This window comes from Dendrobates tinctorius, unplaced genomic scaffold (assembly GCF_039654945.1).
Source record: "Dendrobates tinctorius isolate UK_male_01 unplaced genomic scaffold, ASM3965494v1 ptg000046l, whole genome shotgun sequence".
Lineage (NCBI taxonomy): Eukaryota > Metazoa > Chordata > Amphibia > Anura > Dendrobatidae > Dendrobates > Dendrobates tinctorius.
This window is the reverse complement of record NW_027361714.1, coordinates 82163039-82185881: the sequence shown is the minus strand read 5'-3', so window position 1 is coordinate 82185881 and position 22843 is coordinate 82163039. Positions and strand designations below refer to the sequence as shown.

At 41.7% G+C, this 22843-nt stretch overlaps 1 protein-coding gene across 10 annotated transcripts in view; it reads right to left on the bottom strand.

The window, feature by feature from the left end:
- Nucleotides 1–22843, bottom strand: part of SCML4 (Scm polycomb group protein like 4) — a 184788-nt gene that overhangs the window by 8515 nt on the left and 153430 nt on the right. For all 10 annotated transcript variants that reach the window (XM_073576066.1, XM_073576064.1, XM_073576071.1 and 7 more), the window contains 3 exons: nucleotides 10360–10489; nucleotides 9455–9655; nucleotides 3388–3582 (listed from right to left, as the gene is read on the bottom strand). In XM_073576066.1, coding sequence (XP_073432167.1) covers nucleotides 3388–3582; nucleotides 9455–9655; nucleotides 10360–10489 — 526 coding nt within the window. The remainder of the gene's footprint in view (nucleotides 1–3387; nucleotides 3583–9454; nucleotides 9656–10359; nucleotides 10490–22843) is intronic.

Sequence of the window (22843 nt, the reverse complement as noted above, 5' to 3'; positions counted from 1 at the left end):
TTTTGAATGGAAAACATGCTGGAATATTTAGCGGTTGCCATGTCGCATTTGGAGAGCCCCTGTGTGCCTAAACTTTGGAGCTCCCCCACAAGTGACCCCATTTTGGAAACTAGACCCCCCAAGGAACTTGCATATTGATCACTTTGAACCCCCCAGGTGCTTCACAAATTGATCGGTAAAAAAGAAAAGTACTTTTTTTTCACAAAAATTTTCTTTTAGCCTCAGTTTTTTCATTTTCACATGGGCAACAGGATAAAATGGATCCTAAAATTTGTTGGGCAATTTCTCCTGAGTGCACAGATACCTCATATATGGTCATAAACCACTGTTTGGGCGCACGGCAGGGTCCGTAAGTGAAGGAGCGTTATTTGACTTTTTGAATGGAAAATTAGCTCCAATCGTTATCGGACACCATGTCGCGTTTGGAGAGCCCCTGTGTGCCTAAACAGTGAAAACCCCCCACAAGTGACACCATTTTGGAAACTAGACCCCTTATGGAACTTATCTAGATGTGTAGTGAGCACTTTGAACCCCCAGGTGCTTCACAGAAGTTTATAATGCAGAGCAGTGAAAAGAAAACAAAATTTTTTTTCCTCAAAAATCATTTTTTTAGCACGCTATTTTTCATTTTCACAAGGGTAACAGGAGAAATTGGACCACAAAAGTTGTTGTGCAATGTGTTCTGAGTGCACCGATGCCCCATATGTGGGGGGGGAACCGCTGTTTGGGCGCAGGGCTCAGAAGGGAAGGAGAACCATTTGACTTTTTGAAATGAAAATTACCTCTAATCGTTAGCGGACACCATGTCGTGTTTGGAGAGCCCCTGTATGCCTAAACATTGGAGCTCCCCCACAAATAACCCCATTTTGGAAACTAGACCCCCTAAGGAACTTATCTAGATGCATAGTGAGCACTTTGAACCCCCAAGTGCTTCACAAAAGTTTATAACGCAGTGCCGTGAAAATAAAAAATATTTTTTTTCCTCAAAAAATTATTTTTTTAGTGCGCAATTTTTAATTTTCACAAGGGTACCAGGAGAAACTGGACCCCAAAAGTTGTTGTCCAGTTTGTCCTGAGTACGATAGTACCCCAAATGTGGGGGGGGACCACTGTTTGGGCACACATCGGGGCTCGGAAGAGAAGTAGTGACATTTTGAAATGCTGACTTTGATGGAATGGTCTGCGGGCTTCATGTTACATTTGCAGAACCCCTGATTTACCTAAACTGTGAAAACTCCCCACAAATGACCCTATTTTGGAAACTAGACCCCCCAAGGAACTTATCTAGATGTGTGGTGAGCACCTTGAACCCCCAAGTGCTTCACAGAAGTTTATAACGCAGAGCCGTGAAAACAAAAAATCATTTTTTTTCCTCCAAAAAAATAATTTTTAGCCAGCAATTTTTTTTCCCACAAGGGTAACAGGATAAATTGGACCCCAAAAGTTGTTGTCCAGTTTGTCCTGAGTATGCTGATAGCCCATATGTGGGTGGGGACCACTGTTTGGGCACACGTCGTGGCTCAGAAGGGAAGTAGTGACATTATGAAATGCTGACTTTGATGGAATGGTCTGCGGGCGTCATGTTACATTTGCAGAGCCCCTGGTGTGCCTAAACTGTGGAACCCCCCACAAGTGACCCCATTTTGGAAATTAGACCCCTCAAGGAACTTATCTAGATGTGTGGTGAGCACTTTGAACCCCCAAGTGCTTCACAGAAGTTAATAACGCAAAGCTGTGAAAATAAAAAATCATTTTTTCCTCAAAAAATGATTATTTTAGCTCACAATTTTTTATTTTCACAAGGGTAACAGGAGAAATTGAACCCCAAAAGTTGTTGTCCAGTTTGTCCTGAGTAAGCTGGTACCCCATATGTGGGGTGAACCATTGTTTGGGCGCACGTAAGGGCTGAGAATGGAAGTAGTGACGTTTTGAAATGCAGACTTTGATGGAAAGGTCTGCGGTCATCAGAGCCCCTGATGTGCCTAAACAGTAGAAACCCCACACAAGCGACCCCATTTTGGAAACTAGACCTTCCAAGGAACTTATCTAGATGTCTGGTGAGCACTTTGAACCCCCAAGTGCTTCACAGACGTTTATAGCGCAGAGACGTCAAAATGAAAAAATCTTTTTTTTTCCACAAAAATAATTTTTTAGCCCCCAATTTTTTTAGAGTACGCTGATACCCCATATGTTGGGGTAAACCACTGTTTGGGCACACGTCGGGGCTTGGAAATGAGGGAGAACCGTTTGACTTTTTGAATGCAAAATTGGCTGGTATCAATGGTTGCACCATGTCGCGTTTGGAGACCCCCTGATGTGACTAAACAGTGGAAACCCCTCAATTCTAACTCCAACCCTAACCCCAACACACCCCTAACCACAACCCTAATCCCAACCCTAACCATAACCCTAACCCCAACACACCCCTAACCCTAATTCCAACCCTAGCCCTAATTCCAACCCTAACCCTAGTTCTAACCCTAACCCTAATTCCAACCCTAATTCCACTCTAACCCTAATTCCAACCCTAACCCTCTTTCCAACCCTAACCCTAACCCTAATGGAAAAATAAAAATAATTTCTTTATTTTATTAGTTGATCCTGCCTATGGGGGTGATAAACGGGGGGTTTATTTACTTTTCATTCTATTTTGATCACTGTGAGAGTTTATCACAGTGATCAAACTGAATGAAGGGAAATTGCAGCCGGCGTGCGCACTGCGCATGCGCCCGCCATTTTCCAAGATGGCGGCGCTCATGAAGCAGGACCGTGGGACACCGGGAGGCAGAGAGGGACATTGGACGTACCGGGGGGGTGATGGGGGGGTCGGAAGGTGGGGGGAGCCCAGAGAAGGGGGAGGGGAGCTGATGATGACGGTGGCGGCACATTGCCGTCAGTCAGTATCGGGGGCCAGTCGGCCCTGTGAGTCGATGGGGGGGTCGGATCACAGTCTCCAGCCATGTCCGATGCTACTGCAGCATCGGCCTTGGCTGGATTGTAATATTTCATCAATTTTCATTGATGAAATACTACTATTGCTCTGATTGGCTGTTTCACTTTTAACAGCCAATTAGAGCGATCGTAGCCACGTGGAGGCAAAACCACGCCCCCTGTGGTGAAGAACAAAGCCCCCTGTATCTGCGGGTCGGGTGACCTTTCAGTGTCCTAGGTCACCCGACCCGCAGGGGGGCTTTAAAGTCATGACGCCACATAGGCGTCATGGGTCGTTTTGGCACGACTTTTCATGACGCCTATGTGGCGTCAAAGGTCGTGAAGGGGTTAATATAAAAATATACAGTTCTTAAAATAAAATATATAAAAAGATAAAACAAAACACACAAATATGCAAAACATATCTTAATAGAAAATATGAAATCTAACTTGTACCTGACTCCATCCTTCCAGTATCATATTCCTTGGGGTTGTCTAAAGTCGTACTATACTGTATAAAGGGTTGATTGCTGAACAGATTGTCACAGATAAGGCTGCGGCACAGCTTCTTCAGGAATCGCAGAACATATCCTATGCTGTTCACTACAGGAAGGCTGAGAAGATGCTGTTTTCCTTCAAATGAAGCAGAAACTGAAAAAAAAGAAAGATACTTTAATTATACACACTTTAGGCTCATGCAGACGACCGTACATTGGGTCCGCGTGTGATCCAACAGATATTGGATCACACTCTGACCAATGTTATAGTATGAGGTTGTGCACATGTGCAATTTTTTTCCTTGGATCAAGTCTGTCTGAGGAAATAACCGCAGCATGCCCAATCTGCATCCGATATTCGGATCGCACCCGGCTAAGCAAATCAATGAATTTGGTGGAAAAAATTGGACCGCACTCAAATGACATCTGATTGCAGTCTGATTTCCACAGACTGACACAATGAAGAAGATGGAGACATTTTTTTAAATAAGCATAATAGACCCGATTGTTTCGGATGAGAGAAAATACGCTGTTGCGAACCTAGCCTTATACTGTAGTGTAACCTGTTATTCTCAGGATATGGCATCATGACTGACAGCGGCGATTTTTAGAGACTTTTTTTTTTTAGGCATTTTCTTAATTTTAATTATTTTTAAAAGGAATGTGGAATCAAAAAAGGATATATTTCTGAAATAAAGACAAACATATTTTTTACTCTGTGCACTCTTGCTTGCTTTTTATTAAACTGAAACACATAAAATGCTCATTTAAATATCCGGCTGGTAAACTTTCCAAGAAGTTTATACAGACATTCCTGTATGAGTTTTGAAAGTAAGTGCGCCAACTTTATCAGATTAAAAGCATCCATTTAGTAACTTTTATGAGTCGTGATAATTATAATAAAGTCTAACTCTATATTTGCTGGTATACTTATTGATCATTTACTCTATTGTCTTTCAACCCATTTTCCCATGTCAAAAACAATAAGACATAGAACTCAAAAATGTACATTTTATAATGGGGGGGGGGTTCCTAAAAAAGTGCAATCCTTTCATATGTTCAGACGTTCTAATAACACTAGGTCAAATAAGTTAGAAAAACTCCATATGTAGCAGAAAAATTTAAAAATTTTCACTCAGTCGTCACTAATTCCAATTATCTTCCCCGTGTAAGGCAACTTGTCTATTGGAACCAATTTTTTGGCTATGACACTCTCTGATAGTGACAGAAATTGTGGAGAATGATGATACATGAGCCGCGGCTCTGCCATCCACTATAATATTCATAGGTTTGTCGGTTTCTTTAAAGTATGCGCTAGAACTTTTCTTGCTCTAATTAATTCTCTTTGTTGGAACGACGGCTTACTAATTATCTCAGCAGCTCCCGCACCATGAAGGGCTGAGCGATTTCACAAAGCTTATTTTTCTTATTTCACATCAGATGTGCCAGCGTTTATATGCACTAGTCAAAGAAGGCGTTATCTCTCCCCTTCGTTTAAGGCTGGTCCTCTTTAAACCTTTTTCAGAATAATCTTTTACACCTACATGGGTATCAACTGCTGCTATTTCACAGAGTGAAAATGAACCGGTTCTGTAGTACTTAATCACTATGAAAGTTATGTAACTTTCTGACATACAACTCCTTTATTTTCAGTGTGTGAATTGAAGACTAATAAGGCCCGGGTTCATCAAAACGTTTACGCCAGTTAATTGTAAAACACTTAGAAAAGTTCAACATTTTGGAGCATCGCCGAGTTGCGCAACATTTTTTCAACTTTTGCCATTTACAGTTTTACGCCATGAAAATGGGTGGAGATGGGGAGGGGCCATGGTGGAATAGGGAGTGGCTACATCCTTCTGTCAAATTCCTCAGTAGACGTTTCTTACAACAGAAATGTTATTCCAGTCATTCCAGTGAGGTGCATCCCACTGATAACATGCGCTGAATTCATTAAGTGGCGTATAATGAATATGGCAAATCTTATTTCTTCACGCCCCGTACGAAACACCAATCTTAATGAATCATTGCCATATTGTGTAAAGATTTTGTCTGCTCTTGGCTGAGAAGTAGATACTACAGGATCAAGTCTAAACATAATATTTATAAGATGAATATATCAATTTTGCAGATGCCTTGTGTCTTGTGAGAAGAGTAATGCGGTGTCTCTCATTTTCTATCTTCAGCCTCCCAGCTTTCCAGAGGGCAGTCTGCTCCTGAAAATCAACAGGAACTTTTAATTCTCTAGTTTACAACTCATTGACTAAAAGCGGCCACTAGTGCTACTCTGCAGAGGTGGCCGGTAACCTAGGCAATGAGTTTTAAACAACAGAATTAAAAATCCCTCTTTATAAGAACAGAGAAGCTTTTCAAAACAACATAAATTGCCAAGTTGGTTTGTGCCCGCTATTGATCCAGCTGTGGACCCATCCATCTGGTCCTTCAAGAGTCACTCTCTTCTCATCCGTCCATAAAACCGTTGAAAAATTTGTCTTTACATATTTCTTGGCCTAGTCTTGACATTTCAACTTGTGTCTTGTTCAGTGCTGGTTTCATGTGTCCTTACCTCGGCCAGGTCGCTAAGCACTGAACACCTTGTACTTCTGGTTACTCCAAGGAGGTTACAGTTCTGGAATATTGCAGCACTGGAGGATAATGGGTTCCTGGTCACCCCATGTTTTATTCTTCTCAAATCTTTGGCAATTAATATGCATCTTTTTTACTCAACATGTTCTTCGTGACCCTGTTGATTATTTACTTCAGAACTTTTGATGGTACTGTGAACGGACTCAGATATCTCAGCAATTTCAAGAGTGCTGCATCCCTCCTTAAGACTTGTAACAATTTAAGATTTTTCAGAGTCAGTTAAATCTTTTTTTTGGCCCATTTTGCTTGAGGCAATCACGCTGCTTAATAATTCTGCACACCTTGATAAAGGGTGTTGTATAAATACTGAGGCAAAAAACTCACCAAACACTCAACTTATTGATGCGGTCTTAAAGTTCCCTGTCTTGCCAAAAGCACTTATCTGCTTATGATTTAAAACTTTGATCCTTTGGGAGTGCAGCAACAGATTGAAGATATACAGTTGTGGCCAAAAGTATTGACACCCCTGCAATTTTGTCAGATAATACTCAGTTTCTTCCTGAAAATGATTGCAATCACAAATTCTTTGGTATTATTATCTTCATTTAATTTGTCTTAAATGAAAAAACGCAAAAGAGAATGAAGCAAAAAGCAAAACATTGATCATTTCACACAAAACTCCAAAAATGGGCCAGACAAAAGTATTGCCACCCTCAGCCTAATACTTGGTTGCCCAACCTTTAGCCAAAATAACTGCGACCAACCGCTTCCGGTAACCATCAATGAGTTTCTTACAATGCTCTGCTGGAATTTTAAACCATTCTTCTTTGGCAAACTGCTCCAGGTCCCTGATATTTGAAGGGTGCCTTCTCCAAACTGCCATTTTTAGATCTCTCCACAGATGTTCTATGGGATTCAGGTCTGGACTCATTGCTGGCCACTTTAGAAGTCTCCAGTGCTTTCTCTCAAACCATTTTCTAGTGCTTTTTGAAGTGTGTTTTGGGTCATTGTCCTGCTGGAAGACCCATGACCTCTGAGGGAGACCCAGCTTTCTCACACTGGGCCCTGCATTATGCTGTAAAATTTGTTGGTAGTCTTCTGACTTCATAATGCCATGCACACGGTCAAGGAGTCCAGTGCCAGAGGCAGCAAAGCAACCCCAAAACATCAGGGAACCTCCGCCATGTTTGACTGTAGGGACCGTGTTCTTTTCTTTGAATGCCTCTTTTTTCTCCTGTAAACTCTATGTTGATGCCTTTGCCCAAAAAGCTCTACTTTTGTCTCATCTGACCAGAGAACATTCTTCCAAAACGTTTTAGGCTTTTTCAGGTAAGTTTTGCAAACTCCAGCCTGGCTTCTTTTTGTCTCGGGGTAAGAAGTGGGGTCTTCCTGGGTCTCCTACCATACAGTCCCTTTTCATTCAGACGCCGACGGATAGTATGGGTTGACACTGTTGTACCCTCGGACTGCAGGGCAGCTTGAACTTGTTTGGATGTTAGTCGAGGTTCTTTATCCAACATCCGCACAATTTTGCGTTGAAATCTCTTGTCAATTTTTCTTTTCCATCCACATCTAGGGAGGTTAGCCACAGTGCCATGGGCTTTAAACTTCTTGATGACTCTACGCACGGTAGACACAGGAACATTCAGGCCTTTGGAGATGGACTTTTAGCCTTGAGATTGCTCATGCTTCCTCACAATTTGGTTTTTCAAGTCCTCAGACAGTTCTTTGGTCTTCTTTCTTTTCTCCATGCTCAATGTGGTACACACAAGGACACAGGACAGAGGTTGAGTCAACTTTAATCCATGTCAACTGGCTTCAAGTGTGATTTAGTTATTGCCACAGGTAAGTTACAGGTGCTGTTAATTACACAAATTAGAGAAGCATCACATGATTTTTCGAACAGTGCCAATACTTTTGTCCACCCTCTTTTTTATGTTTGGTGTGGAGTTATATCCAATTTGGCTTTAGGACAATTCTTTTTGTGTTTTTTCATTTAAGACAAATTAAATGAAGATACTAATAACAAAGAATTTGTGTTTACAATAATTTTCAGGAAGAAACTGAGTATTATCTGACAAAATTGCAGGGGTGTCAATACTTTTGGCCACAACTGTAAAAGCGTCAATGGACTGAGCTTTCAAAATCCTGCATATACATATGTGCGATCTGAATTATTGGGGGGGTTGATCTAACTGATAGATTTCCATTAATATTTTGTAACAAGGCAATCTCATTCAAATGGATACCTCCCTTCATTAACAAATGGCTGAACCACATGTAATAGCTGTGCAATTCAGCTGTTTATTTGTTCTGAAGCCACTCCTTTGTTTAGGTCAAAAGATGCAAAACATGCCCTACCCTGGAGCAATTCGAAACGCTGAACACACCACAGTTGCATTGCTCCTTTGCTATTTATCACTTGAAGAGGACATTTTACAACATGCTTTTTTATTTTATACCGTATAACTCACTAATAAAGAGGCTGATGTGCCGAAAACAGCATTTTTTTCTTGACTATTTTGCCATGATATGGGCTTTTGAAATTTAGGTTGCCCAAAATTCCCCTTCAACCAAGAGTGCATTAGCAAAGAATCTTCTCTGGGGGGTTTGCTTTTTTTTCTATGATGTTCTCCAATTATAAGAAGGAAGCATCATAGAGGCCAAAAAAGGACAAAAAGCAAAGACCCATGGAGAAGGTCAAAAACAATTTCAGATTGATCTGGTAAGACTTGATGTATCTCACTTGACCACACTGTAAATTCATCACTCCCGTTGCTTACTGTCGCTACATGGTGGAGGAAGAGAGCCTAAGTGTGGGAGCACCAGAGCAATGAAGATAATCGTGGGAGCAGAGTTTGTCATATACACCGCTCTGGACTAATTACAGTTATTGAGGCACACCATCAATCTCTTTACTCCTTATTCCCCAATATCTGTAGTAGGTCCAGACTATTGTGCATGACCAAGGCTGCTCACCTGATGCACTGTAATGACAGAAAGTGACGAGAGCAAGGAATTCTCAGCATTGTCAAGTTAGACACAGTAAGTCTCAACAGATGACACTGAAAATGCAGGATTTTGCTTTTCTCCCCTCTATGACATTACCTTCTTATAATTGGGCAGCTTCATACAGAGGAAAAAGTACCGTAAACGCCTACAGATAAGAATCATTGATATCACCCTCTTAGCTCAAAGGGAAATGTTCATGCTTAGTATCCTAAATTCAAAAGCCCATATCAAGACAAAAGACTTGAGGTTAAAAGAACACATTTTAATCAGATCTTTAGAACCGTATTAGTGAGCTGTATACTTAAAAATAAAAAAGCAGTGAAATGTTTGCTTTAAGAGTAGATCTAAAAAGAACTAGTAAAAAATCAAGCACAAAAATTAATAACTGCAATACAGAATTTATTTGCAAACGTGTCTTCATTCCCCATCACCTGAAACCATTTCTCCTCCATAGCCCTGCTTCACAAGGGAGAACACACTCTTCTGCTGATGAGCACAGTCAATGCAGGCTTGAACTGCCTGCTGTAGCACCATGGAAGGACGCTCAGGTCCAAAGTGGTCAGGGAGTTGCTGAACTTTTTTTCTGTCAAGATAGGGTCCGGTGTTACCTTGTTTGTTCACATAAATACAAACTGAAATTGAAGGGGAAAAAAAGAATATTATGTTATTACTGTGTAAAAAAATCCTGCATCAAACAACTGCAATAATGATGTTTAGTCTTCTGCTGAAACCCTATGGTATAATATGATTTATATACGTTGTGTAACATCAAATTTATTATTTTGATTGCTTATATTAACATTCCACATAACAACTAATGATTTCACATGGAGCAACATCTGCTCCATCCGCTGGTTTCACCGAAGACTCCATTAACATTTAGATGAATGTTATACATGATGTTGTTTATTATATTAGTTATAATAATCATTTTTATTATTCATGATATTATTATAGATAAATGGCATTCAGCTGATCCAATATGTTATTCCTATAGACATATGGGGATAAGTGACTGCTAATCACATAACTGGGCACTTATATCGTCCAAAAAATAAATTGGACAAGTAAAGATCCAACATATTTGATTTCTAAGACATTGGGGGACCATTGAACTTAGCCAACAGATATTAGATTGTTGGTGGATCAAAGTGAAATTGGAAGGGATCTACTGACATTCAGCTACTGTCTCTACCTAGAATTGGGAGATAAAGTCATTAAAATGCACAGTGACCCCAACAATGTTAAAATGAGCAAACAGTGGTATACTCCTAAATACCCATGTACACGCCTGACTGAACAAATCAGTGTTATTATGCCAGCGAAGATCTTATACCTTTAAGTGCCTGTGGAACAGCAGAATGGGGCACAGTAGCTGCATCCTGAGGAATAGAACTGATGTCTGGTTCTGGAGTGCTACGAGGAGGCGAAATTGCTAATGGGGTCATTAAAACACGGGATTTCAGCTGCAAAACAGATAGAAAATGTTAATTGGCAAAAAAAAAATAGGACATTGCCACAGGGAGTGAATTAGGAGGTCATGAAAGGATATGCTAGGTTCTACAGCATGAACTTGTAGCTCGACAATCTGAACACAATGGTGTATATTGATGGCTTCTGGAGAAATAATGCTGATTTTGTCAAGTCTTTGATCAGCAAGGCTGTTTGTCAAACAGTGAGCATCAGAGAGAATATTAAGAGCCATTATCATTACATTTAAAAATGAACTGATTAATTTAATACTAGGTCGTAATAGGTTTTTCTGGTTCGTTTGTTTGACACAGGCATCACTGTTATGTATACACAGGTGGGGCTGTCTACTACTATGACATTGATGACCTAGTCAATGGTCATCAATATGAGATTGGTTTCGGTCTGACAGTCAAGTAAAAGCTGATCTCCAGTACCTAGGAGAATCCACTAAAATGAAAAAAGGGGAAAAGTCAGCTCACCGATTTGGAGCCCATCGCATGGATACCAGCAGTGCCACGAGGAAAAGTGTTCAGTGTTCAGAATAGAGGAGCAACCCAGCAAAGTGGTCTTCAATAAAATGTAATCTTTTATTAATAGAAAATAATAAAATGAATAATCCAATGTCACAAGCACATCAGGGTGTTATGAGCAAACATGTTTAGAGTAGAGATCCTTATTTGTTGCTGATTGCAATGAATAAGAATCTCTATCCAAAATACGTTTGCTCATAACTCTTTGGTGCGGTTGTGTCACTGGATTAGTGGGATGGAGGTGTGGTGTTCCACTCCATACACTTTTACATATGAAAGTTAATGTGGCTGGTAACAGGTGCCAGTTGTCAAACCCCTGACCATCTCTTATGGACGACTAATCTTAAAAAATCAATATCAAAGTAGTGGAACTCCTTTAAATATATACAATTTGGCAGCACAAAGATTCCATCAGAGGAGATTATTATATGGATTTTCAGATCAGTCACCAGTTTGCTCCCCCTAGTGGTAGCTGTATACTAAAAAAAATGTACAGAATTTCCAGAGAAACAACTATATTAATGAGACAGAGATGACAAACCTATTACCCCAGGATATGAAATAGTGTATACCATGAAAATATTTTCAGTAAAAATTATATTTACTGACATCTTATGTCTTTTAAAGGGAATCTGTCACAAGATTGCTGCTATCCCATCTGGGAGCAGCATAATGTAGGGGCAGAGACCCTGATTTCAGCGCTATATCACTTACTTTGCTGGTTGCTACAGTTTTGATAATATCACTGTTTTATCTGCTGCAGATCTACCAGTTCTCTGAATGGCGCGTTCAGTTGAGCGAATTTGTTCGGGTTCCCTCTTATTCTGCAAGCTATAGCGTTTACCGAATAACCTGCAGAGGGAACACAGGCTTCCTGGATCGCTCAGGCTGATCTGCGCCGCAGCGTCATGTGTTGTGGCAGGTTATTCGGTAAACGCTATAGCTTGCCCAATAAGAGGGGAACCGAAGATATTCGCTCAACTCTAATGATGAGCTCTGTATAACCCCGCCCACACCACTGATTGGTAGCTTTGTGTACACTGTGCATAGCTGCCAATCAGTGGTGGAGGTAGGGTTATACAGAGGTCATGAATATGGAGGAATATATGGCAGCAGGTTTGCTAATCCTCTAGTGGTGATCCCCTGCTGATAAAATAGTGATTTGATCAAAATTACAGCAACAGCTCAGTAAGTGATGCATTGTGGGAATCAAGGTTTCCACCTTACATCATGCACATCTCTGATTAGGTAGCAAAAACCTGGTGACAGATTTCTTAACCATGAGCTCCATTGTATCTTTTGCTATTTTGATGCAACTTGTACTGTGCAAAACGTTTTGGCAGGTTGTGGCAAAAATTGCTGAAAAGAAAAAATATTTTAAGACATAGAAGTGCTAATAGTTTACTTTTATCATTGAATTAATTAACAAAATCAAAATTAATGACCAAAAGAGTAATTAAAATCAAATTAAAATTTGTTGTGACAACCATTTGTCTTCAAAACAGCATCAATTCTTCCAGGTACACTTGCATATAGTTTTTGAAGGATTTAGGGGTGAGAGGTTTTCCTAAACTATTCCATCTATCTCTTCATGAAAGCTCACATGAATCTCGATGATGTTGCAATCAGGGCTCTTCCATGACTCCTTGTTCTTTTTGGAGCCAATCAGACGCTCCCTGATGGCATTGTATGATCAGCCTGTATTTCTCAGCAATAAGGACACCATCAATCCTCACCAAACTGCAAACTCCATTTGTTGAAATAGAGCCCTCAACATTTAAGGAGCCTCCACCATGCTTCACTATGACCTGCAGACACTCATTATTGTACTTCTCCATACTCTTTTGGTGATCAAACAGCCTTCTGTTAGAGCAAAATATTTTAAATTTTGACTCATCTGTTGCAAGCATCTGCTGCGATTTTATGCACCCCAGTTCCTATGTTTATTTGAGCATATATGAGTCGACTGACCTTACTTCCATATCAAAGGAATAGGGTTTTTAGTCCATAATTCTTGCATGAATATCACTTCTGGCCAGACTTCTTCGAACAGTAGATCAGTGTAGCTGGGTTCCACTGGTTGCTACCAGTTCTGAATTAATGATACTACTGGACATGTCCCGATTTAGGGAAAGAAGCATGATGTACCTTTCTGCTGCTGCACCTTTCCTTGGTCCACCACTGCATCTACAGTCCTTAATGTTGCCCATTTCTTGGTCCATCTTCAAAAGAGCTTCATCAGCACATATTGGAACCCCAAAAACTGATTTAAAATCTTTTCCTGTGAGAGACTATGCTGATGCAGTAAAACTACCTTCTGTCTTGTTGCTGTGCTCAGTTTTGCCATAGTGTATGTGCTGTGAAATGAAACTGTCTTTCATAACCTCACTTTTATAGGAGAATTTGGCTGACTCTCACCCAGATTTTAGCCTTCTTCATATACAACTCTGGCAAAAATTAAGAGACCACTGCAAAATTTTCAGTTTCTCTGATTTTTCTATTTATAGGTATATTTTTTGAGTAAAATGCACATTGTTGTTTTATTCTGTAAATTACTAACAACATGTCTCTGAAATTTAAAGCTAAAATTTTTGTACTTATTTGCAGCAGCAAATGAGAAATCGGCAAAATAATAAAAAAGAAACAGGGCTTTCACACCAAAAATACTGCAAAGAAAACAAGTTCTTATTCATGTAGAAACAACAATACTAATGTTTTAACTCAGGAAGAGTTCAGAAATCAATATTTTGTGGAATAACCATGATTTTTAATCACCGCTTTCATGCGTCTTGGCATGATTTCCACCAGTCTTTCACACTGATTTTGGGTGACCTTATGCCACTCCTGGCACAAAAATGTAAGCAGTTCTTCTTTGTTTGATGGCTTGTGACTATCCATCTTCCTCTTGATTGCATTCCAGAGGTTTTCAATGGGGTTCAGGTCTAGAGATTGAGCTGGCCATGACAGGGTCTTGATGTGGTGCTCCTTCATCCACACATTGATTAACCTAGCTTTATGGCATGGGGCATTGTCCTGCTGAAAAAAAAAACAGTCCTCAGAGTTGGGGAACATTGCCTGAGCAGAAGGAAGCAAGTGTTTTTCAAGGATAACCTTGTATGCGGCTTGATTCATACCGTCCTTTGCAAAGAATAACCTGCCCAATTCCAGCCTTGCTGAAGCATGCCCAGATCATCACCGATCCACCACCAAATTTCACAGTGGGTGCAAAACACTGTGGCTTGTACTCCTCTCCAGGTCTCTGGCTAACCATTAGATGACCAGGTGTTGGGCAAAGCTGAAAATTAGTCTCATCAGAGAAGATTATCTTACTCCAGTCCTCTATACGAACTGTTGTTGCCAGGCACTTCACCCCAGATGCCATATGCCATTCCTTTTGTAGGTCACTTGATGTCATCCTGATGCTGAGTGACATTCGAATAAGATGATGGTCAGCCCGGTCAGTGGAGAGTCGCTTTCGCCCTCTGCCGGTCTGTAGTTTTGTAGTCCCCAATGTCTGCTGCCTGCTTGACCTTGTTGCAATGGACTGCCGTCTTCGAAATTTTAAGGATGGAGGCAACATGACAATCACTGTATCCCTCTGCCAGCAAAGCCAGAATTGAGCCCTTCTTTTCCTCACTCAAGACTTTTCTTTTCAACTCCTTTGACCTTTGTCCTATTGCAATAGGATTGTGAAGACCACAGCATTGTTTTTTATACTTTCCCTCATTAAATAAGATTTGGTTCAGGTGATCACCTAATCAGAAGCGCATTAAGTAGAATGAGGTGTATTTTGGTTGGAATTCAACTGACACTGGAATGGAATGACTGTCAGACATGTAGAGATGGTGATTTTTAGAAAACTGCAGTGGTCTCTTAATTTTTGCCAGAGCTGTATGTTTCTGTTTCAGTTAATGACTGTGCTTCAACTTGCATTTAAAAAAGATGATCATTATCAACTGTTACATAAAATCGGTTACTCTTACACTTGACTATAATCCTACAAAATCATCAACTTTGTGGAAAAGAAAAATTGATTCTGTTTTTAAAAGGAAAAGATGGTCACACAGATTTCTCTTTAGTCCATTCACTTTGCATTTTTTAAACTGATAAAAAAATAAAATACTAACACTACTATTTTTTAAATCACTCTTACTTTTTCCCACGCCTGCCTACAATTTTTGTACAGTACTCTTAAATATATACAATAATTCTAGGAATGCAACAATCCCAGGAATCAATCTATGATTTTAAGCATAGATTCACCTTTGTGAATGTGGGACTAATTCAGATAATTGTATTAAAAAGTATATTAAGGAATCACTGATAAGAGTTGTGAAGGTTCACTATAAACAAAGTCTAATGGTAAATTGTAGAAATAAAAGGCAGCACTGCTTACCTGCCCAGATCTTAGAACAAATGCACTACAGGGTGCAGCCAGCCCATATATCAAGATGTTGGCAACACAGGTGCAAAATACTAGATCAACAGCCACTCTCCACCTACCCATTCCTTGAGGGGGTGCCTGCCCAGTATACAATTGCACAATAAAGGCTCGCCTAGGGTGCTGTTCACATAAGGTTACTGCATAGTGTCTGGTTCACAGCCTATTAGTCACACCCCTACTATTCGATTAGGTGGGCTGGCCAGCACACTCTCAATGCATCCCAGTATGAACACCCTTTATATGAGACCAGACGTGTTTGGCCTTGGCTGCTCCCCGAAAAATATAGTGCAACTGTAGTGCATTTGTTCTAAGATCTGGGCAGGTAAGCGGTGCTGCCTTTTTTCTGCTGTTTAATTTGAATTTTTGGAGGCTTTTTAGTCTTCTTTTGTGGCTTTGCTAATAGTTTAGTGATAGGACTCGCAAGTGTGAGGATCCTTGACGTGGATTGTGAGCTTGCGTATTTTGGCCAAAATATCGACCAATACCTCAGTATTTTTGTGTATTTTATGCACTATATTTTTCGGGGGGGAAGCCAAGCCCAAACACGTCTGGTCTCCTATGAGGGGTGTTCACACAGGGATGCATTGAGAATGTGCTGGCCAGCCTGCCTAATCGAATAGTAGGGGCGTGACTAATAGGCTGTGAACCAGACACTATGCAGTACCCTTATGTGAACAGCGCCCTATGCGGGCCTTCATTGTGCAATTGTATACTGGGCAGTCACCCCCTCCAGGAATGGGTAGGTGGAGAGTGGCTGTTGATCTAGTATTTTGTACCTGTGTTGCCAAAATCTTCCTATATGGGCTGGCTGCACCGTGTAATGCATTTGTTCTAAGATCTTGTCAGGTAAGCAGTGCTGCCTTTTTTCTGCTGTTTAATTTGAATTTTTTGATGCTTTTTTAGTCTTCTTTTGTGGTTTTACTAATAGTTTAATGGTAAATTGTGTTGCAAATTTTTCTAAATACCTTTAAATTTAATGCGTACTGTTGTGAGTTCATTTTCCCCTTAACTACTGAGGCCCGAGGAACTCCCTCTTCTGGTGAAGAAAGGTAGTGAGCCTGATTGTCAAACACCTGGGGCTGATGATGATGACTGGCTGAGTGGAGTTAATGACTGGATATAAGGCTGCTGACGCCCTTCTGGCCTGCGGGTGATTTCTCTGTGGACTTCTAGGAAACCAGTCTGATTCCTGCTCATCTAAAGCTAAGAATTCTGCTTTGCCTTTTTCCATTTGTGTTTTGTTTTCCTTGCTTTTCTGGATTCTGCCATTCCCTGCTGGGGTGAGCTGAATCTCCTTTTGCCTGTTGCTCTGTCTTCAGAATATTCCTGAGTACTGACATAGATTTTTTGAAGCCTAGCGTCTTCAGGGCCTTTTTTACTGTCAGTTGGTTGGCTCTTATTTTCATAGGGTTTTTCACGGATTGCAGACAACAGCCTTCCTGTCCTTTCCTATCTAAGCTAGCGTGGGCCCCATCTTTGCTCAGTCTATCTTTCTGTCTGTGTTTTGTTCTTTCTTCTTGCTTCACCGTCATTATATGTGGGGGGCTGCCTTTTGCTTTGAGGTCTGCTCTGGGGCAGTTTAGATTTCCCCTTCTGTCTTTAGGCTATGTAGTCCTCCGGCTGTGATCGAGGGGCCTAGGGCATCGTAGGAGCCCCCCACGGCTACTACTAATTGTGTTGATAGGTTCAGGGGTCTGCAATCAGATAGCTGCCAACTTCTCTGGTTTTCTGGACTTAGCTAGCATTTCTATTTTTGCCTCCTACGGTGACTCAATCATAACAGAATCACCCGCCATACTGCAGATTCTAGGATACTCAATAGCAGGAAAGAATTGTATTAAAAAAAAAAAAAGTGTATATTTTTTCCTCTATATCTCTGAGGCCGTAGGGGGAATTTTTTTTTCTCTCAATGGAGATAAAGCAATTGTCTGATCATGTGGAGCAGCTCGCTGCGGAAGTGCGGGGAATTTCCGCCCACCTTGCTCATTCACATGCTGCTGAACCAAAGATTCCTACACCTGATGTATTTTTTGGGGATCGGTCTAAATTTTTGAATTTCAAAAATAATTGTAAATTATTTTTTGCCTTGAAGCCTAACTCGTCAGGGAGCTCCGCGCAGCAGGTTAAAATTGTCATCTCTTTGCTGCGTGGCGATCCCCAGGATTGGGCGTTTTCTTTGAAACCAGATGATCCTATTCTGACTAATGTGAACGCATTTTTTCAGGCCTTGGGGTTGTTGTATGACGAACCTAATGCCATTGATCAGGCTGAAAAGACCCTGCTGGCATTGAACCAGGGTCGTGATTCTGCAGAATTGTACTGTCAAAAATTCCAAAAGTGGGCAGTACTTACTACCTGGAATGATAATGCCTTGGCTGCTCTCTTTCGGAAGGGGTTGTCAGAAGCCATAAAAGATACTATGGTGGGATTTCCTGTTCCCTCTGGTCTTGACGATTCTATGTCTTTAGCCATTCAGGTTGATCGGCGTTTACGCGAACGCAGAGCTGCACGAGAGGTGTTGCCACCTGTTGAACAGATGTCTGAACCTATGCAATGTAATAGAGTTTTTTTCCAGAGAGCAGCGTCAGGAGTTCAGAAGGCCTAATAAGTTGTGTTTTTTCGGTGGAGATGCCTCGCATATTATTTCTGTCTGTCCTAAACGCGAGAAACGCTTTGCACACACGTTTTCTGTTGGTGGTGTTCAACCTAAGTTTCTTCTGGCTATTACTCTGATCTGCTCCCTGTCCACATTTTCCACCAAGGCTTTTGTGGATTCGGGAGCAGCTCTAAACCTAATGGACTTGGATTTTGCTAAACGTTGTGGATTTCGATGACACCTCTGCAGATGCCTATTCCTTTGAGGGGGATTGATGCTACTCCTTTGGCTAAAAATTAACCTCAGTTTTGGACCCAGGTGGTAATGCGGGTCGCCCCAGACCATTAAGAAAATTGCAGGTTTTTGGTGTTACATAATCTGCATGATACTATTGTTCTGGGGTTTCCCTGGTTACAAATTCATAATCCAGTTTTGGATTGGAAATCTGTGTCTGTGGTGAGTTGGGGTTGTCGGTGTGCCTTTAGTGAGGCTCCGGTGTTTTCCACCTCTCCTCAGTCGCATGATGTTCCTGATTATTTGGCGGACTTTTATGATGTATTTAGTGAGAATGAGTCTGCGTCTCTGCCTCCTCATAGGAGTTATGACTGTGCTATTGAACTGAGCCCGGGGTGTAAATTTCCCAAGGGTCGGCTCTTCAATTTATCTGTACCCGAGCACGAGGCTATGCGATCCTATATTAAGGAGGCGTTGGAGAAGGGTCATATTAGACCATCCTCGTCACCCTTAGGTGCCAGGTTTTTTTGTAGCCAAAAAGGATGGATCATTAAGACCTTGTATTGATTATCGTGCTGTCAACAAAATTACTGTTAAATATCAGTATCTGTTACCCCTGATTTCTGATCTATTCTCCAGAGTTAAAGGTGCTTGCTGGTTTACCAAGCTTGACCTTAGGGGGGCGTATAATCTTATTCGCATTACGCATGGGGATGAATGGAAGATGGCGTTTAATACTCCGGAGGGACATTTTGAGTACCTGGTGATGCCTTTTGGGCTCACTAATGCCCCTTCTGTCTTCCAGTGCTTCATGAATGATATTTTCCGAGATTTTGTCGATAAATTTTTGATTATCTATCTGGATGATATTTTGATCTTCTCCAAGGATTGGGATTCTCATGTGGAACATATTCGGACTGTGTTCCGGATCTTGAGGGAGAATTCCCTGTATGTCAAAGGATCTAAATGCCTTTTTGGAGTACAGAGGATTTCTTTTTTGGGATTTATTTTGTCCCCGTCAACTACTGAAATGGACCCGGCCAAGGTACAGGCCATTTACGATTGGGTTCAGCCCACTTCTTTGAAGGCCCTCCAGAAGTTTTTGGGTTTTGCTAATTTTTATCGGAAATTTATAGCAAAATTTTCTAGTATTGCCAAGCCATTGACTGATTTGACTAAGAAGGGTGCTGATGTGTTAAATTGGTCTCCGGAGGCTGTTTCTTCCTTTCAGGAGCTGAAGCGAAGATTCACCTCCACCCCGGTTTTGCGGCAACCTGATGTCTCACTTCCGTTCCAGGTAGAGGTGGATGCTTCTGAGATTGGTGCAGAAGCTGTTTTGTTCCAAAAGGATCCTGTAACATCTAAAATGAATCCCTGTGCTTTCTTTTCCCGAAAGTTCTCTCCATCTGAACGTAACTATGATGTGGGGAATCGGGAACTGTTAGCCATGAAATGGGCATTTGAGGAGTGGAGACATAGGTTGGAGGGAGCTAAACATCAAGTCGTGGTCCTCACTGACCACAAGAATTTGATTTACCTTGAGTCGGCTAAGCGCTTGAACCCTAGACAGGCTAGGTGGGCCTTGTTTTTTACACGTTTTGATTTTGTGGTTTCTTTTCTTCCTGGAACTAAGAATGTCAAGGCTGACGCCCTCTCTAGGAGCTTCTTTGCTGATTCTCCTGTGGTGACCAAGCCTGCTACCATCTTAGGCGAAGGGGTAGTTCTTTCTGCCATCTCGCCCGATTTGAGACGTGCTCTGGAAGAGTTCCAGGAGGACAAACCTGAGCGTTGTCCCAGTGGAAAGTTGTATGTTCCTGACCAGTGGAAGAAGAGAGTGATGTCTGAAGTTCATTGCTCTGCTTTGGCTGGTCATCCAGGTATTTTTGGTACTAGAGATCTGGTGAGTCAGTCTTTTTGGTGGCCCTCCTTGTCTCGTGATGTCAGGAATTTTGTGCAGTCCTGTGGGACGTGCTCCCGGTCTAAATCGTGTTCTCGCTCTAGTGGGTTGTTGATGCCTTTGCCTGTCCCCAAGAGGCCATGGACCCATATTTCAATGGATTTCATCTCTGATATGCCTGTCTCTCAAAGGATGACTGTTATTTGGGTGATTTGTGATAGGTTCTCTAAGATGGTTCATCTTGTACCACTCCCTAAGTTGCCGTCTTCCTCTGAATTGGTGCCCCTGTTTTTACAACAGGTGGTTTGCTTGCACGGGATTCCTGAGAACATTGTATCTAACAGAGGAGTCCAGTTTGTGTCTAGATTTTGGAGAACTTTCTGTTCCAAGCTGGGAATTCAGTTGTCCTTCTCCTCTGCTTTTCACCCTCAGACCAATGGGCAGACAGAGAGAACAAACCAGACCTTGGAATCATATTTGAGATGTTTTATTTCTGCTGATCAGGATGATTGGGTTTCATTTTTGCCCTTGGCCGAATTTGCTTTAAATAATAGAGCTAGTTCTGCCACTTTGATGTCTCCTTTTTTTTGTAACTTTGGGTTTCATCCTCGATTTTCTTCAGGGCAGGTGGAGCCCTCTGCCTGCCCAGGGGTTGACACTGTGGTGGAGAGAATGCACCAGATCTGGGACCAAGTGGTGGATAAGTTGTCTCTCTCCCAGGAAAAGGCCCAGCGGTTTTCCAACCGACATAGGACCATTGGTCCCCAATTTAAGGTTGGTGATATGGTGTGGTTATCATCAAAAAATATTGCTATGAAGGTGGCTTCTCCTAAGTTTAAGCCTAGATTTATTGGACCTTACAAGATTTTGGAGATTATTAATCCGGTCTCTTTTCGTTTGGCTCTTCCTGTCACATTTAAAATCCATAATGTGTTCCATAAATCTTTGTTGAAGAGGTTTGTTGAACCTGTTTTTCCGGGGGTTGCACCTCCAGACCCTGTATTGGTTGAAGGTAACATGGAATATGAGGTAGAGAAAGTACTGGATTCCCATCTGGCTAGACGGAGACTCCAGTATTTGGTTAAGTGGAAGGGTTATGGTCAGGAGGATAATTCCTGGGTCTCTGCCTCTGATATTCATGCCAAAAGATTGGTGCGTGCCTTTCATCGGGCTCACCCTGATCGCCCTGGTGGCGTGGTTGAGGGTTCGGTGACCCCTCCTCAAGGGGGAGGTACTGTTGTGCGTTCATTTTCCCCTTCACTACTGAGGCCCGAGGAACTCCCTCTTCTGGTGAAGAAAGGTAGTGAGCCTGATTGTCAAACACCTGGGGCTGATGATGATGACTGGCTGAGTGGAGTTAATGACTGGATATAAGGCTGCCGACGCCCTTGTGGCCTGCGGGTGATTTCTCTGTGGACTTCTAGGAAACCAGTCTGATTCCTGCTCATCTAAAGCTAAGATTTCTGCTTTGCCTTTTTGCATTAGTGTTTTGTTTTCCTTGCTTTTCTGGATTCTGCCATTCCCTGCTGGGGTGAGCTGATTCTCCTTTTGCCTGTTGCTCTGTCTTCAGAATATTCCTGAGTACTGACATAGCTTTTTTGAAGCCTAGCGTCTTCAGGGCCTTTTTTACTGTCAGTTGGTTGGCTCTTATTTTCATAGGGTTTTTCACGGATTGCAGACAGCAGCCTTCCTGTCCTTTCCTAGCTAAGCTAGCGTGGGCCCCATCTTTGCTCAGTCTATCTTTCTGTCTGTGTTTTGTTCTTTCTTCTTGCTTCACCGTCATTATATGTGGGGGGCTGCCTTTTGCTTTGGGGTCTGCTCTGGGGCAGTTTAGATTTCCCTTTCTGTCTTTAGGCTATGTAGTCCTCCAGCTGTGATCGAGGGGCCTAGGGCATCGTAGGAGCCCCCAGGGCTACTGCTAGTTGTGTTGATAGGTTCAGGGGTCTGCAATCCGATAGCTGCCAACTTCTCTGGTTTTCTGGACTTAGCTAGCATTTCTATTTTTGCCTCCTACGGTGACTCAATCATAACAGCGTACCCATTGTTGTCATTTTCTTTTCATAAACCAATAGTACACATAAAAATAAACTTTGAAATATATCAGGGAAATCTGATTCTTTTTGTTCTCGAAAACTGATCTTTCACTCGCTGTATTCAGTGGTAAAATCTGTATTCTGTGAAAACAGATTTTTCCATTACAGTTGCTACTGATAAGATTCTATCTGAAAGGGAGGGTAAATGATTACAGAGGAGCTATAAGTTACACAGACTGTCATGCCAGTGACTCAGATGGTTGGTAAGCACCATCCTATTCACTGCATGCACCGCTCTGCTCCTCCCAGTGTCAGATCTTCTCTCTGAGCTACCTCGTGCTACACTTCCAGAACTGCTACATTTTTCTGTTCCTGGAGAGTCTCCACCTGGCTATACAGAGATGTGGCCAGACTCTGCAGGAATTTAAAACCACTGTGTGCTGCAGAGTTTTGCCTCCTGGCCTATTCCCTGACAGCAGTGGATATATTAGGCAGCTCCTTTCTCCATGCCTTGCCTAAGTTCAGGTTCTCGTTGCAGTCTGAATCTAGATTCCTGCCAAGGTGAATTATTATTTGACCCTGCTGTTACTAACTCGGCTAGTTTACTAGTTCT